Below are 17,711 nucleotides of genomic sequence, written 5' to 3' on the forward strand. Positions count from 1 at the left end.
TTTGCCTTTGGGGCCAGTAGGCAATACATAATTAAGACTCATTACTTTGTTTGAATAAATCCATAAATGGGATGAGCTTAATGGGTGAATCACTGCTGGTATGTATTTATTTAATATTAAACAGTGGTAATAGAAATTACACCAGAAAACATTCAATTCAGTTTTATTTATATAAAGCTAAACCACAACAGCAGTCACCTCAAGGCAATTTATATTGTAAGACAGAGACCTACAATAATGCAGAGAAAATAATGAGAAATATTAGGCATCAAATGCACAAAAGCAATACTATAAAAATTATAGATATTGTATTGTATCAGTGGATATAATTACTTTATGTTGTAGACTGTCAACATAAAACCATGTTAGAATAAACCAACAGCCAGCTGGTTTAGATATTCAAAACCTGTGTTATATATATATTTTTTTTTTTCTCTGGGAAATTTACCACGATGAATTTTAAAAAGTGAATATATTCAAGTAAGATAAAAGTACCTTGAAATTGAACCAAAGCACAGTACATGAGCAGATTGCACCTCTGCTGACAAGTACGTTGGACACTGGTTTAAATTGACAGTGTCCAATTGCTGCAACACAATTTTTATCTAAATCCTGTAATTTAAAACAATTTTTTTCAATAAATTCCCCCATTTTTCTTTGTTCTTCTGTGGGTTGTTGTTGTTTTTGTGTTACCTGTATAATCTGTGAGTCTCGAGTAAACATCCAGTGACCTTAATAGTAATACTCTACAGCTTCTTCTTTTTAAAGCATCTTCCATTGCAGTGAAACATTTGAACAAAAAGGCACCAATCAGATGGAAAAACAACACAATAAGTGTATGGTTTTAGACTCATTTGACCTTATGTGGTTACAGTGACAGGGTCTGTGGGTTAGAGAGTTTTTAAAACTTTGTCTTTAACCTGGTTGACTGTAACAACTCACAGGTTCAATATTTAACAGCATTTTAGCGTTAAAGCAGAGCTGCTCTTGACTCATTTTCAGTTCAGGATATGTGACTATCCACTGTGAGGCAGCACAGAGCCTACAGTCCAACTTGCAGCAACACAATTGTTAAAGTTGTTATGTCCGAGAGATAAATATTCAGAGATAGTTGAGTAAACTTTCATGAAGTGTCAGCGATACTTGTTTTGCAGAACAACAGTTTTGAAATGTAGTTGATGAAGGAAGCGGTGCATGTATGAAGTGTTTTTGCTTCTTTTGCAAGAAATTTTATGTCGCATCAAAGGAGAGAGTTGGGAATTTGGAGGTATGTGTGTGGGGTGTATGCAAGGAAACAGAAACGTGTAAAACAAGAAGAGAAAAAGAAAAAGGAGTACAAAATATGGGATGGGGTGACAGAGTGAAGCGGGGGAAACACTGCCAGAGAGCGTGAACATGCCTGTGAACTATGAGAGAGGGATGTGGAGGGGAGAGACGGAGAGAGAGAGAGAGAGAGAGAGAGAGAGAGGAGGGGATTGCCGCAAACAGGGATTTGCAGCAGAGTGGACAGAAAGAAAGGGGGCAGTGGCACTCAGTAGCAGAGTGCTATACACACTCACATGCGCACGCACATGCACACACACGCTGTTTCCTCTGTGTCTCTTTCCAAACGTGTCAGTCAACCAGTCAGTCGATTATTTGTGTTTGTGTGTGTGTTCAGTGGGGACGTTGACAAGAGCTCGTAACCATCCTTCTCTATGACCGACGGTAAGATCTTTTCAGTCACTTTGCCTGTTTGACCGTCTCTCACACCGGGCCTTTATCTCGGCCTGCTTTCACTCTACTTTTTTCTCTCATGTGTGTGTTTTTGCTGTAACTCTGGTCCGGAGCCAGACTGAGGCCTCCATGGAGCCCTGTCACTGTTTGCTTTCTTTTACAATCCATTTTGAGCCACAGGGGGTGAAAGTAATGAGCAGTGAAGCAGAGGCACTAGTCAAAGGTGGACTTTTTTAATTAGGTGTTCATTTTATTAATAACAACTATTACATCTGAAGGAGTGTAATTAGTATTGGCGGAAACCACTTACAGCTTTCTTTGATGCACTTACCCCTGTAGCATAATGGAAGTGTTGAACTTTTCAGTTATATTGTGAGGACACTACTTTTAGCCTCTTCATTTGTTTTTGAATGTTTTGACTTATTATGTTAATATTTAACTCATTTATCGTCTCAGACTTTCTATAAGTTACTCTAAAATATTGTCATGTAACTCTTTTTTTGTGTAAAACGAGTTTTTGAACATGAATTTGACAGCAAATGCATAAAAAAGGTCACATTTTACTATCTTGATATGTTACTTTTAACTTGTTATCAATTTTTGCTAAAAGTAAATTTACAGCTGTATAGAATTTTAGAAAGTCGTGGCCTCTGGATTAAAGTCTGAAGTGCTCGATAATTGGATTTGCTCTCTGAGACCTGTGGATCTTTCTGTCAAAAATGATTAAGCCTGTGAATTCCTCTGCTTCAACTGCTTATGAGTTCAGCGAGCGGATGTTTCTAGATATATTGCATTTCCTGAGCAACCTGGAAAGTATTTCTACATGGAAGTATTCCAAATGCAAAACCTGACATGCAGAAGAAGATGTTGTCAAAAGGCAGCACATTTTATTCAGTTTCTTCATTTAGCCAGGAGATCTTAAAAAGAAGAAATGTGACGCTCAGTACTGATATAATTACAAGAGAGGAAATGCACTTTTTAAGTGCACGAAACTTTGTGTTTTTTATGTACACAGACTGCTTACATGTGTGGGATGCAAGAGGTGTGTGCTGCAGATTCGTGTGTTAATATACAAACACAGCCTACCTTGATGTTTACCCATTTCTAACTGATCCTTTTTTTTTAAGGCATTTCATGATAGAATCAGTTTGACTGATATATATATATATATATATATATATATATATATATATATATATATATATATATATATATATATATATATATCAGTCAAACTGAAATGGTTAAATTAAAGGGGGTCTTTAGATGTATTCATGAATGAGCTGACAGAGCTTGGGAGTAGTGCAATATCTAATTTAAATTCAAGGCTGGAAATTAAGTTCAAATGAAAATAATCTGGATGTAGATGTAGGAGGAGCTTACCACTCCTCTGCAGCCTAAGGCCTGCAACACAACACACCTCAAAGATCATTGTCAGCTTTTATTATGGGTAATGTAGGCTTCCAGTTTTAATAAGGAAAAAGAACGAGTGAAGTTAAATAAAAAACACATATTTCTGGTTCGATGCATCATTTCTTAGCTTTCTTTTAATTAATTATGAGTGCTAAATCTATGCTGCACAAAATTAGTAACATTAATTACAGCTTATCAGCTCTTATAGACAACATCAACCACCCATTACTCTTATCCCTTCCATCCAAACCCTTTTTTCCCTTTTTGTTTCTTCAGGACAAAAGAAACAGAGACAAGGAAAAGGGGACATACAGTTTCTCACAAAAGAAACTCACCAACCAGTGGACTTTCTGACATCACCGCTGCCGCTGTCTATGAGCTGCACTGAGTCAGAGGACTGGACTTTTCAACAATCCTGACACACGTAAAAACCCTGTTGAAGCTCCCGCCAGCAGCAGCAGCGACAAACATCATGTCCTCTCCTTCCCTCCCCATGCCTTCTCTCCCCCCAAGCCCTTTGGCCATGGAATACCTAAACGACTTTGACCTTCTCAAGTTTGAGGTCAAATCTGACACTCCTCCGCTCCCTCCTCCATGTGCGTACCCTAAATCTGGTACCCATGACCCCTCCAGCTCTCCGTACACCAGCCACCCACCACAGGACTCCAGCTTGAGCTCCAGCCCTTACAACTCACTGCCACCTTCGCCCACATTCAGCGATGCCCACCCACCCCCTTCGGGCTCTTCTTCTCTCTCTTCATCGTCCTCCTCCATCTCCTTTCCCCTCTCCATACCCAACAGTCTCACTTCCAACATCAGCTCCGGCTCTCAGGGGAACGTGGAAGGCAGTCCAGCCCATGGCGGCCCTCAAGGTCCGACTCCAGCCTCTCTGGAGGACCTGATCTGGCTGGCCGCACTGCAGCAACAGTTTGGAGGTGAGGTGACGGGGCCCGCCACTTTGCTGGGAGCCTTGGGAGGGGTGCCAGAGAGAGGGGACCGAGAGAGAGGGCAGGTGAATGGCTTCCTGGGGTGTGAGGATGCTGTGGAGGCTCTACTGAACTCAGCTGCAGCAGCTGTTAGCTCACAGGTAAGAATTTCTTATGCTATGTCAGTGTTATTATTCATTATACATATACCCACTAAACAACTGACTTTATACTTCTCTCTCCCTTCATCATTTGCACCTCCTCTTTTCAGTTCCCAGGTCTTTCTCAGAGTTCAAGCAGCAACCTGGGAGACTCAAGCAGCGACAGCGGAGGTGACATCTCCTGCGCCAAAGCAGCAGACATCTGCCATCGCCCACTCGTCTTCCTCTCATCAGGCCCTCCCTCCCTCCCCAACACTAACCCTGCTTCTGCTCCATACCCCCAACCCCTCAGCCCCCAGGGCCGCCTTCATCACCACCAGCATCACCACCAGCATCACCATCATCAGCATCACCCGCACCACCCCATGCATGGCAACCATCACCATCATCACCACCCACAAACCAATCAGGTACAAATCTATCCAGAATTGAAGAGAGGGCCTAATTATGATTATAATATTCAGCAGGAAGCGTTAATCAGTAAACCATGAGAAATTCCTGGAGGGAAAAGACGTGAAGCGAGAAAACAGTCGCATTAAAAGGCTGGGCGGAAGGAGGGAGCGATGGTCCAGCAAAGGATTAGGATTAGGCCATTACAACATGGTTATTAATGTCTTTGTCTATCTGAAGTATCACTTTAAGGATTGTTTTCCACATGGCAACAATAAGGGAAGATAAATCTTTACCTAAGGGAAAATTTGGGAACATTTTTTCCCAAAACAGTTTAGCAGCTGCAGGTATTCTGTAATTTAATTTAGTTATAATCTGACATCTGTAAATCTCTAAATGTTAGTATTTTAAAAGGTATACTGTAAATTTGCATTATTACAATAAAGGATGCACCAAGATTTTGGCTCAATGTTGCAGATTGTTATGTGATGCCAGTTTGGTGGTGACTAAATCTTGAAAGACCTAAAAAAAAAAAAAAAAGTTAAGCCACTTTTTCTAATTACTTTGTAATAATTTCTCAGTTTTCGTTACAAATAATGGGGAATAAATAGAAGCAAAGGCATAGAAGCTCATGGGTGGTGCATCCCTTCATTCATTAACTGTATATACAGCCGGCCTGTTATTGGTGTCCTCAGGAAGAAAAATGTTTGTCGATAAGTATTTCTGCTTAAAACTACATTAGTATCTTATTAATAACTCAGTTGTGAATATTCTGCACTGCATGTAAAAGGTAAATAAACTTTGTAATCTGTGTTCTGGTTGATCAAGATGTCTGGGTGGATCTCTATATGGAACACAGTGTGAGCTTATGATAATATCTGCTATTATTGCTGTGGGTAATCCTGATAACTGTCTCCCACACTTAGTCAGATTACATGACAGATTATAGACATGTGGTGCCAGAATGTGCCCCCTGACAGCCAGGCACGCTCACACACCACACACACACACTCAGTTTGACACATCATGTGTACACCATTCATGCCATATATGAATCTAAAGCTTTGCCAGAACCAGCTTCACACCCTGCACACCCTCCCATAATTTCCTGCATGTGTCTTGTTGCCAATTAATGGTGAGAAACAGCATATTCTTTATGTGTGTCGTCTCCATCTGTTCCTCAGTGCGGGGCAAACGAGCGTTTCTCTGATGAGCAGCTGGTGAGCTTGTCAGTGCGCGAGTTGAACCGACACCTGCGTGGAGTGAGCAAGGACGAGGTGGTGCGCTTGAAGCAGAAACGCCGCACGCTAAAGAACCGAGGCTATGCCCAGTCCTGCCGCTACAAGCGTTTACAGCACAGGCACGCTCTGGAGTCTGAGAAACATTTGCTTACCCAGCAGGTACACAGTCTTCAATTTCTTTTCATAAGTGTCAAACCTGAGATTTTGCCTCTTTTTCTACACTGGCATTAATCATTAATATCAGCCAGCTTTTTAATGGGAAATTCTGGTTTTAAAGTAGGTGAGGACAGCAAAAACATGCAGCATCTGACATAACTGCTGACACATTCTGCAGATAGAATAAATAATGCACTCCAAGTGAGCATCTTTGCACTTTAGCTCAGCGAAGCGCAGATAAATTACAATCTTTCTACTCCTTTCTCATCAGTTGGAACAGCTACAGTGCGAGCTGACGCGAGTGCTGAGGGAGAGAGACGCCTACAAGGCTCGCTATGAGAAGTTGCTCAGCACAAACCATGGTACCGGTGGTGACGCCCAGCCGACCCACACCAGCAACCCACCTTCCCCGCCCCCTGACTACTTCCTCTGAGTTTAATCCACAGGGGTGCACAAAGAAAATAGACAAGCCAGCGTGGAGCAATCAATAATGAGTAATCAGACTTGGAGCGAAGGAACAAGAACGCGTGTGTGTGTGTGTGTGTGTGTGTGTGTGTGTGTGTGTGTGTGTGTGTGTGTGTGTGTGAAAGAGAAAATGGAAGAGAGACTTTGGAAGGCTGTTTTGGGGATCATACAACTGTGAAAACCACCCTTGAATGACTAAAGGGGAACTGACTGTTAATTGATAGGGTTAGACTCAGCCCTGGGCTGCTTCACAGGCTCAGATTTATTTAAATGTGAATCATGGTTGCACAAAAAACTGACTGAGAGTTTCCTGAGAGCTTCTGCTGGTGATATCAGTGCAACAGGTGACAAACAGTACTCTGAAAATGGATTTTAAAAAACAGCTTTATCTTGCAATAAAACTATTATAGTGTCTGATATTGTTATCTATGCAATATTACATATTTGCAATGTACTTTGCAAGTGAGTGATTGAGGCTCAGTGTAGTTGTTTTTTCTTTTTTTCTTTTCTTTTTATATTAAGCTGCTAAAGCTGCAGAGGTCTGAGTAGTGCAGTGGTGTTGGATGTGGAGTGGTATGGGCTTGGATAAAGTATCCATGGCATGCAGTTAAGCTAATATTTCACAGTTGCCTACCAAAGTGTTTAAGCTCACCAAGACCTGGTATTCTTTGTAAGATTAATAATCATAGATTAAAGAATGTACAAGAATATCTTCCAGTGATTGTGTTAAATGAATAGCGGGGAAACTGACCTTTTGTTTTAGAAAAGAAATGTACTTTTGCCAGTTGGAATTGGCAAATTTCAGCCATTAACAGACTTGCTGTGTGCTCTCGAGAATGGGTTTTTACATACAGAGACACGGGGATGGTAGTGTGCTTAACTCAAGCAACTGCAAATGAAAAAAGAGGCAACCCATTTCAGCAAGCAAAAAGAAAAAAAAGTGTGGCATGATTTGTGTGGTTGTGTCCAGTTCTTCAGACTAGGAAGCTATTTTTGGGCAGAAGGAATACCTCTGTTAAAAAAAAAGAGAGAGAGAAAAAAGGAAAAAGCATTGCTCTGTGAAAACACAGATCATTTTCATATTACTACAACATGCAGCACCACAGAGCTGGTCACTGTGGACTCGGGTACTGTGGGCTACTGATGCAACAGAAAATTTATGGTGCAGGGATGAAAAAAAAATGCAAAAAAAAGATTTAAAAGAAAATCTTCATGGAGACACATTCTTAATTGTCCCATGAATTTATTGCCAGGGTTAATGCATTAGAGTTATTTATTTTGTTTGGGTATAGGTTACATAAATTGTTGTTTTATTTATTCACTTATTTATTTGGTATTTATTGTTTATTTATGTACTGATTCTAATTATTTTTTTGGTTTTATTCCATTAGCGTGTATTTTTACTTTCCTACAGTTTATTCTTTTATTCATTTGTGATTAGAATTAACATTATTTTACAACAAAGGCCCTTATCATGGTTTCCTGCTCCTGTTGTAGTGTGGTTTCATATGCATATACAATAAACCAATTACTTTACCATCCCTGTGATGTGTCAGGGTTTTTTTTAACACCTTGCACACAGGTTTAAACCTCATCTCTCGATTCACCTATCCTAGATTCTGCCACTGTCAATCTCCTGGAAGCCTTTTCTCTGCAGCACCATGTCCGGCTCCATCTCTCTCTTTATCTCTGCCCCTCTATAGTGAGGCAGTGACCCTGGGTGTGTGCTGTTTGGGATGACCTCATCTTCAGCTCTACCTCCCTCTCTGTGTCTCTCGCTCTCTCTCTGGCCTGTATAATAGGAGCAGGATTAGGGCTATAATAGCGCCCTGGCTGCTCACTGCCGGAGTCTATTGTGGCTTTGTGTGGGAGGGACACACCACTGCTCATGGCCATGTTCGCACTCTGACAGAAAACATGTTCATATACACTCCTTCGATAACAGACTAGAAAATACTTTGGTGAACTGGAAATTAATCTGTCAAATAAAATATTGAGTGTCTTCAAAGAAAATTAAAAAATAGGGCTATTAAACTTTGTAAGCAAATGGGTAGGCAATCAAGTCTCTGTTTTACAGCAGGGATAACCTAATAACACATTTTAAACATTCTCACACACACACACACAAAAAAGTCAATTAGGAATGTGATTACTTATGTTATAATGCCCCCTAGCGGCCGCTTCCTGCATCGCCTCCATCTACCAGAGGTCAGTGAATGCTTCGTGACTCTGAGCATCTTCCTACAGCACTGCTCCCTACATGCACGCATGCATCACGCTTCACTGCTATCACCGGGCTGCATGCACCTGCAGTAAACATTTCCAGCACGTGGTAGTGGTGTCACCTCTCCTCTCTAGGCAGCAAATCAAGATCTGGAGAGCTTTTTAGGCGTCAAGTCAGTGAGTCACAGTAGTCAGTCTGTGGAGTGCTGATGATGAATGGCAGTACTGACTTACCGATCTGGACCTGGGCCCTAACCTGAGAACACAGAATGACAGCGAAGAGCGAAATGAAGAGAGAGAGAGAGAGTGAGAGAGAGAGGGGGGGGGGGGGGGGGGGAGAGAGTGAGAGAGAGAGAGAGAGAGAGAGAGAGAGAGAGAGAGCGCTAGGGAGGGAAGATTGAGAAAGAGAGAGAGACCGCGCTTAGTGCTTACTTTTTAGTAGCTGATAACCACCTGACAGGTGAGAGATCATACCGGGCTGTTTGATAAGGGGTTCATAAAGTGAGAGTGGTGGGTGGGGGTGGCATGGGTGAGGAGGAAGAATGGTGATGATGCTCTTCCCTGTATATCTTCTGGAGTCCTCATTTCCGATCGCTTGATTTCAGTTTGCAGATGCCGACAGATGTGCCCGAAGACAGCGAGGAGAATGCGGCCACGGTAAGGTGCAGGAAAAGAAAAAAAAGAAGGGAACTGAGGTTATGTGCTGACGGTGTATGGTATTCTTGCTGAATCTCTCTGTGTGTGTGTGAGTGTTGTAGGTAGGTGGTGGTGGTGCAGGGAGGGGGTGTCCTGCATTACAAAATACAAGGAGTCAGTTTATAATGGAGTTACGGCTACAATGACTAATTTTAACCACAATGCAATAAACAACCGATTATAATGGTGCTCAATAATTAACTCACTCGGTGGCTTAGTGCAGCTCAAACTTTAAATGTCATTTCAGCCCTCCAAGAACTTTATGTCGCCTTTCGACTGATTTTGGTTTTCATTCAACCTTTAATCTCAGGTTAATTGTCACCACTTCTCAATTCTTAGTTACGTCTATTTGCAGGGAGGGCGGGATCTGCTATGTTATGGTTGTTGCTCAGTTCCAAGAACTGAAGGTTATCCTTTAAGCAACAGGTTTACCCCATTAATTAACATTAATCCTCAGAAATCCAACCAATAAATCGATTTATTAATTTCTGAAAATATATGCATTTTCAAAAATTACTTATTAAGTTGCCATTGTTGTCAAGGCAGCCACTAAAAATGAAAAAAAATTATACCACTCAGTAGACAAAATAATTTGGTGTGTTTTAAAACACCCTCTGGCTAAATAATCGACACAGTAGAATTTAGCAGCTAAAATGCCAAATTTTTCTCTTTAAGACTTTCAGAAACAGCTAAAACAAGAATAAATATTGTCAGGTGGACATAAATCTAGACTAAATATTAGAGGTGGGAGAACTGATCCAAATACCAATAGTTTATCGATATACATACGGTGCTATCGGTATCTGATCGATACTAGCGCAATAGAAAGGATACTTTATTTCTAACCACTAGGATTCAGTATGCAGCACACATTTACATTTCAGGTCTCCAAAAAAAGAAATCCAGTTTCAAAATACATGAAAAGCTGAAAGGCCTGTTTTGTTGTGTTAACTTATTATTATGGAAAATAAAAACCACAGGGATTTAGAGGTGATCTCATAAAACATGACATACTGATCTCACCTACATAAGCTGCCTTTATAGGTTAAAGTTATCAGTATCGCTATCGGTATCAGCAATACTGGCCCTCTATTTACTTGGCATTGGATCCATGCAATATCGCAAATATATCTAAAAGACTGAGGTAGGTTCTAAATGGACTGAGATTTAAGACAGTCACAGTGCCTTAGACCTGCATTATTTCCAAACACCAGCAGAGGCTGAGTCATCTGGTTGCCATTGAAAAGAAGTCTGTAGGAAATAGACCATAATGCTCTCTTGCTCTATGGTCCCATTTAAGATGTTTCTGGTGAGTCATGGTCCCAGTTGCTTGTCTCAAATCATGTTAAATACACCAGGGTCTTCATTTTTTTAAAAAAATAATGGCTCTAATTAGATACAGAGAGACAATTAAGCAGAGCTTTAGGGCCGGTCTACCTTATGACTGAGAGGTCATTTACAGTGTTTTTTGGTTTCTCCATTGAATCCCACCCTCACTCATCACATCTGGTTCAAAGTGCTAAGTTGGGATGAATTCACAGGACTTCATAAACTAAAAGGCAATGGCAGGATAGCTTTTATAGACAATCTATAGCACAAACAGAATGCCAAATTTGATCCCAGCTGATTCAATGTGTAACAAGTTTATTGATGTCCGAATAACTTGGCATTGCATTTAAACCCATCCAACACTCATTTAATATCTTTAAGACTTACAGCCAAATCTGCCCTGTGGTGTCATGCCAGTGACAATGGTGGAAAAAATTGTAAGGCATAGTTGTAAACCTTTTGAAAAGGGTGTCTTATAACACAACTCTCAATTTTTGCTCAAAGGTAAATCAATAAATAGTAGCAGGAGAAGAAAAGCTAAGATTACAACACCTGCTACCTAACCCAGATACCCATGTGTTATCATCTGATGACTCAGCCTTTGGGACAACAAAGCCTATTTGGGCCAAGAATTCCTGTTCTGTGCACCTGTAATTGTTTGATAATGAAGATAAATAAGATAAATTTGTTTTTAAAAAACCTAATAAAGACATAACTCTTCATCACATGACAGCTGATGGTCTTGAAATTTAATCTAAGCAAATATAATCTCTCTTTTGCTCTTTGCAGGGTTTGTTTATTTCCATGCAACCCAAATCTACTCAAACATGATTGCTCAGCACTGCAAACAAAAACCAAAAAGCTTTCAGTACCAAAGCTCTTGCCCACAGAATCTGCATATTTATATCCAGAGTCTATTTATTGTGAGGCCACATTGCTTGCCTCCTTTCGCTGACCTTAGTCAGCTGTCAGGTTGACACTAAACGGTTTCTCTAGGTGTTAAAACGTGAACCCAAACTTCACAGTATGTGTGTGTTGCTAATGTGAGAAACATTTTCACAGAATATCATGAAGAATATGATGGACTGGATCAATTTGAAATAGTATCATCACATAGTTTGACTACTTTGGGGATTTTACTGCACAAATAGCAGACTATGTATTACAGTTAAGCAAACTTGTCTTTGTGTAGGCTATTTCACTACTTAATCAAATGCATTGCTAAAAAGTCTATAGACAATAGCCATGTCATAATTCATTATATATCTAATGTGTTCCCCTTGGGCTGCTTGCAAAGAGTAATATCAGGTCCAGCGGTTAGTCAGGTTCTACTCCATCCTAGTATTGCTGTGTTGACTGGGGAGCTTTTTGTTCATTATGAGATTTATTGAAGCAAGGATTTCCAATGCTTCACTTATGTTAGTGACTAATAAGTATATCTCCCTGTACACTCTTTGAATTTTCAGGGTTTTAAAAAGAAGTTCTTTCTGTCTTTGCAGTCCATTTAAGGGGAACTGCTCATTTTTAAAACTACATTCTTTCCAGTTCAGAATAATCCTTATTTATTTTTATCCCAAACCTTAGGGCAAAGCCACAGCCAGTGCTGTGTGCCTGATGATCCTATCAGGGATATCTACAACCTAGAGCCCGAGCTTTATGATCACAAACATTTTTGCACATAGAATCCACAACAGTAAAGATATAGGGAAAAAATAAGGAGAGGTTCATGTAGATCAGGTTTTGGGATTTGCTCTGGTTGGCATGTGGGAATCACTATTTCACGAGTGTTACACTGTCTGTCTATGTTCTTCTTTCCCACCAGTGTGACAGTATGACTCTGCCCAGCACTCCAACCGTTCGCAGAGGAAGCACTCCTCTGCCAATTAAGCACCAGCTCAGGCGAGAAGAAGCCGTCCACGATGAATGCGACTGGGCGTCAGGTGCGGCCGGGCCTTCGGTGCCCCCAAACAGTTTCAGCCCTGCCTTGGATGATACTCCAACCGTGACTGTGGAGGGCAGACCTGACGGGCCACTAAGGATTGCTCTCCTGGGGCAGAATGGCGTCGGGAAGTCCTCTCTGGCCCTGGCCCTCGCGGGAGACATGGACAGGACTGCATCTGTGGATTCTGATGGTACAGTGCTGTTTGTATGCAGAGCAATGTATTGCAGTGGAGTAAGTGAGCAGCAAGTAAATAAATCACAGTGCCCATTTCCCTCCTGAGACCTAACTGCTGCTCCCTTTGTCCTTAGGGGAGGGTTATGTGCACACAGTTACCGTGGATGATGAGGAGAGCACCATCATTATCTATGACAACTGGAGACAGGTGAGCCAAACAACACTTCATAGCTCCCACTCTGCTTCCTGCTCCCTCATTAGGCCAGTGAGCCCTCTGTGCAGCTGTATACAGTGTGTTCAGCTGCTCCTCTGTGCTGAATACTTGGACTGCTTTAAGAAGAAGAAGCTTAAATTGCTCCTTTGCAGTTTAGATTTTTCAGCACTTGGTTTCATTTGCTTTTCAGTATTTGAAGAACTCTGTGTGCTGGGAGGAATAAAGCTTCGCTGTATTAAGAGATTAACTGGGGTAATAGAAAAAGAGTTTGAAAGAGCGTGTAGAGAAATTTGCAAGCAGAACTGACAGCATATTAATGCATGAACACGAGTATATCACAGCACTCGTGAGCACAATTTTATTGTTGGGGGCAGGGTAGACTGCCTCTGATAGATTACTAATACAGCTTACATTTGACATAAAAAATGGTTCAGTTACAATATATAAACAAATGCTTACTGCATATTTAGCATTTGATCTGCTCACAGTGTGCACAGTATTTGGAGCACCCTGTATTGTTTATTGCCATCACTGTAACAAAAACTGTCAAGCTCAGAGAACTGTTGGACAAAAAGGGGACAGTCAATCTGCAGCATCTGCATCTGGTCGACTGAAGGAAAGCTCATTATCAGGTTGTTTTCCACACTTTCTTATTTTCCCGTGAGTGCAGCTCTGAGGCATCAGCGTGAGGATGTGAATAGGAGAGAGAGAAACATACAGAAAGACAGAGAAGGAGTCGCCCACAGAGCTGGTGTGCCAAATGACTACATTAATGTTTCTGATTTACTGTAGGTGCATGTGCGAAAACGCTGAAGCTACACTCTTGTGGCACAATCTGTCTTTTCTGATGTGGGGGATTATAATGTGTTACTCCTTGTGCTACCAGATGTGAGAAATGCTAAAACACACTAAAACTGTGGCTTTATAAGGAATCTCCATCCGTCCATCCTTCTAACTACTTGTCCAATTTAGGGTTGTGGCAGGAGCTTACCCCAGCTGTTGTGGGGCAAGAGAGGTTGGGTACAGCTTGGACAGGTCACCAGTCTGTTGTAGATTTTACATAGCGAGACAAATTTACTATTTATGCTCGCATTAACACCTACAGCCAATTTAGAAACGCCAATTATGGCTTTGAACCCTGGGAGGAAGTTGGAGTACCTTGTGAGAACCCACGCAGGCACGGGGACAACATGCAAATGCCACACAGAAAGGCCTCAGTTGGCACATGGATTCAAATCTGCCGTGAGGTTGCAGCGCTAACTACCACACCAAGGAATCTACTTATCTAATTTCCCAGTTACACCATTAGGGTTCATACGTTCCTTTTGGTCTGTGCTCAGTTGTAGACTTAATTAAAATTTAATGAAAACTCAGTGGACCATGGCAGCACTGACTAAAGACAAAGTGATGGTGAGTTCAGTTTGTGTGAAAAAATCACTCAGGAATTTGATATTTTTGGAGTCCCTTTGCTGCTGGAAGAGGAGTGTGCAGCTGTGGACTAACAAGGGTTTCAGGTAAAGTTAAAAAGACAGATCAGCCACCTGCTGGTTCTTCAAACACAATCTTTCTCTTTTCTGTATTTTTAGGGTTGGTGGAAATATTCATCAGAGCACTGGAAAGTAAAACATTATGAAGGAAAAAGATTTTGATTCATATGCAAAACACTACATCAGTTTGAATTAGAATCTTTGAGTTTGTTTTGGGTTTTTTAAATTTCATTTCTATTTTAGTGTCTTATATTTCACAAAGAACAAAAATGCATCATCCTCTGTCCCTGTGCTTGTCATTAAGGACCTGTCGGCTCTGCAGAGTGAGGTGTGCGTCTTGGTGTTTTCGGTGACTGACAGGCGTAGCTTCCACCGTACCGCGCAACTTCGGCTTCTCCTGAGAGAGACTCAGCCCCAGACTCCAATAATCCTCGTTGGTAATAAGAGTGACCTCGTTCGCACGCGTGAGGTCACCTCTCAAGGTGAGACGATTATCTTTTCCAAGTCACCTAAAAAAAAATATTTTTTTTGATACATTACACTTTACATTACTCTTTCATATAAAGTATAAGCATTTCCTTTGGGAGCAGATTCTTTTCACAGTTTAGTTCTGTTTTGGCTTTCTTCATTACACTTGACATTGACATTTTACGCTCTTTCTTTCTCTCCATAAACAACGTAAATGTGAATGTCATGCTTTATTGCAGTGTGGGAGTTTAATTACAGTTAAAGCAAAAGCCTGTTCACCGTGACTACGCTGCTTGTCCACACGCCACAGTTTTATATCACACAGGCTATGAAACTACATACTTTTCAACCCAGTGTATGCCATTCTTCCTTATTTAAATGACCCTGCAGACCAATACTGCAGAGGGAGATCATGGTCTGCATTGAAGATGAAACTAAAGACAAATGTGCTACAGAACTATATAAAGAAACTAAAGCAAAAAATTCCAGCTTGATTTAGCTTACTTTATACAAGCTCTGTCCTGTTTACTTAATCAGTAAATATTAACTATCACTATCACAGGCGATCCAGTCGTTGTATAAACCTCTTGATGACATACTTCGTATTGCGTGTTTTGCACAGTTGGAAAACTATGAAAGATATCTCACTTAGCATGCAGACATCTTCCCTCCAGCACAGTTTTCATTACCAAGAGATAAAAGCTTGCTCTTGCTGTTTTAGTTATCTTTTATCCTGAAATTTTCACTTTTAAAGGGTAATTGCTCCTTTGAGTAGAAGATCCTTCCATAACCCCAGCTACAAGCCTTAGATGATACACAACATATCATGGTTGCTAATGACTTACGGTGTAATCACAATATTTACAGCTACATGTCCTTATTGATTCAGCTGTGTACACACAAATCTATTTCATTTATTCAGCCATACTTTACAGTGTGTTTTACGATGTGCTGACTGGAAACAGCGGTGGGCCTGGGATAAATGGGCACCCTTTTGTTGCTTAAGGCCAGGTTCGTGTGATGGTTTATGTTGTTATAATGGCCTTTTTCTGTATTCTGAACACAGATTAAGGCACGGATCATAAACCTGCAACGTAGTGCTCAACATTTCAAGAAGGTTTTGTGACCATAATATTTGTGACAGTATACATATTTTTTAAACTGAACATTTTCTTAATGCTTGCCTGACTCAGTACATGGAGTGCATGTACTGAGTGTTGTTAGTAAATCTCAGTGGAGTCACTCATTTGTTTTTGTGTTGGACATCTGGTTGTATTCCCTGGTGTGTTTTTGCCTCAAGTGGTGAAACATGTTTGTTGTTTCCACCTTAAGCGGGAACATTTTTATCACATATTTCCCAAGTATTGTGCTTTGTAAGAGTAGCCTTCTTAGTCGTCACTGAAGGCTGACATGCAGCTCTTCCTCTTAGACGTGCCCTGGCTTGGAACCTCTACTACCAACAATCTATTACAGGTGAAGGAGTATCAAAAGGTTTATATGGATGAAAAGACATGTGGCTCTGAATATAAGCTGTGACAGCTGCCTTTTTTCTGATCTCCTCCGTCTCCTGTTTTCCTCTCACAGAGGCCATGTCTAGCGCTGCCCTTTTCAACTGTCTGTATCTGGAGATCTCCGCCTCTCTGGATCACCGTACCGTGGAACTCCTGGAGTGTGCGGTGCGACTAGCCAGGGGCCAGTCTCCCTGGCCTCCGGGGACAAGCGCCGAGGACATGAGCGGAGGAGGGCAACGTGAAAGCATCACATCTCGTGCCAAACGTTTCCTGTCCAGTCTGGTGCCTCGGTACCCTCGAGAGCGAGAGGTGGGGAAGTTCCTGAGGCAGAAGTCCCGCTCCTGCCACGATCTGGGAGCGCTGTGATGGTGCCCCACGGGGAGCAAGTGGTTAGATTGTTAACAGGGATAGCTGGAAGGGATGTATTATACCAACAAAGAGAAAAAGATGTAGTGATGCAAATGAGTAGACAAGACAGGAGGAGTGACTAAGAAAATGTGAAGGAAACAGTGATAACAGGACAATGTTGTGAGGCTCACTCATCAGAGGATAATTGTTGATAGGATGATATAGAAACTCTGTAGACAGAAAAGGAGATGATAAAATACCGTTGTAGAAACATGTAAATAAACTGTAGTAGTGACATTTAACTGCAACCTTCACAGCTTTGAGAACTAAATAAATTGCTTTTTTGAGTCTTGAGAAAGTGAGTGCACAGTGGCCTTGAGGTCTGTTATTTTACTATCTGCCACGCGTTTTATACACTGAATAGGAAATCACATTAAAAACAGTCCAAGCCCCAGATAAAGTCATGACCACACATTTTCATAACTCATTTACAGGTTATGCTTTTCTGATGATTCATTCACTGTTTGTGAGCTATTATAGTGCGCAGTAAAACAGTGAAAGGCCAGTGATGACAGGCAGGAATTAAAGAGCTTTCTTTTTTAAAAATGGACTCAAAGAGCCCAGCATGAGAATAAGAAAAGGAGCAGAAAAAGGAAAGGGAGATTATTGTATATGGAGTGATTGTTGCCATGTTACTGTTGTCAAGGAAACCTGGAATCGTTGAGACTTACACATTATGTCCATTTCAGCTCTGTGACTGCACCTCTACCCTTTCTGGTGCATGTCGACTCCGAGAGAAGAAGGATGATTCGTGCAGCAAATCATATTTTTAAGTATGGAATTCGATCCAA

At 41.2% G+C, this 17,711-nt stretch overlaps 2 protein-coding genes across 2 annotated transcripts; both read left to right on the forward strand.

Moving 5' to 3' along the window:
- Positions 1–1,515: 1,515 nt before the first annotated feature.
- On the forward strand, positions 1,516–8,009 carry nrl (neural retina leucine zipper). The gene is made up of 5 exons (XM_082523186.1): positions 1,516–1,707; positions 3,406–4,216; positions 4,327–4,626; positions 5,791–6,006; positions 6,275–8,009. The coding sequence occupies exons 2-5, from the start codon at positions 3,602–3,604 to the stop codon at positions 6,434–6,436; spliced, it is 1,293 nt and encodes a 430-aa protein (XP_082379312.1). The 5' UTR covers positions 1,516–1,707; positions 3,406–3,601; the 3' UTR covers positions 6,437–8,009.
- Positions 8,010–9,061: 1,052 nt separating this feature from the next.
- Positions 9,062–17,176, forward strand: LOC309701379 (GTP-binding protein REM 2-like). Its single transcript, XM_082525503.1, has 6 exons — positions 9,062–9,151; positions 9,297–9,348; positions 12,539–12,848; positions 12,967–13,040; positions 14,838–15,015; positions 16,586–17,176. The coding sequence occupies exons 2-6, from the start codon at positions 9,304–9,306 to the stop codon at positions 16,876–16,878; spliced, it is 900 nt and encodes a 299-aa protein (XP_082381629.1). The 5' UTR covers positions 9,062–9,151; positions 9,297–9,303; the 3' UTR covers positions 16,879–17,176.
- Positions 17,177–17,711: the final 535 nt, after the last annotated feature.

This window comes from Aulonocara stuartgranti (assembly GCF_965226115.1).
Source record: "Aulonocara stuartgranti genome assembly, chromosome: 23".
Taxonomy (NCBI): Eukaryota; Metazoa; Chordata; class Actinopteri; order Cichliformes; family Cichlidae; genus Aulonocara; species Aulonocara stuartgranti.

Bases quoted from the DNA above. Each gene is read 5' to 3' on its own strand.
- nrl (XM_082523186.1), top strand. From the start codon at position 3,602: ATGTCCTCTCCTTCCCTCCCCATGCCTTCTCTCCCCCCAAGCCCTTTG. The intron at 4,217-4,326 runs GTAAGAATTTCT...TCCTCTTTTCAG, and splicing joins CAGCAGCTGTTAGCTCACAG to TTCCCAGGTCTTTCTCAGAG. The intron at 6,007-6,274 runs GTACACAGTCTT...CTTTCTCATCAG, and splicing joins AACATTTGCTTACCCAGCAG to TTGGAACAGCTACAGTGCGA.
- LOC309701379 (XM_082525503.1), top strand. From the start codon at position 9,304: ATGCCGACAGATGTGCCCGAAGACAGCGAGGAGAATGCGGCCACG. The intron at 13,041-14,837 runs GTGAGCCAAACA...CTTGTCATTAAG, and splicing joins TCTATGACAACTGGAGACAG to GACCTGTCGGCTCTGCAGAG. The intron at 15,016-16,585 runs GTGAGACGATTA...TTCCTCTCACAG, and splicing joins GCGTGAGGTCACCTCTCAAG to AGGCCATGTCTAGCGCTGCC.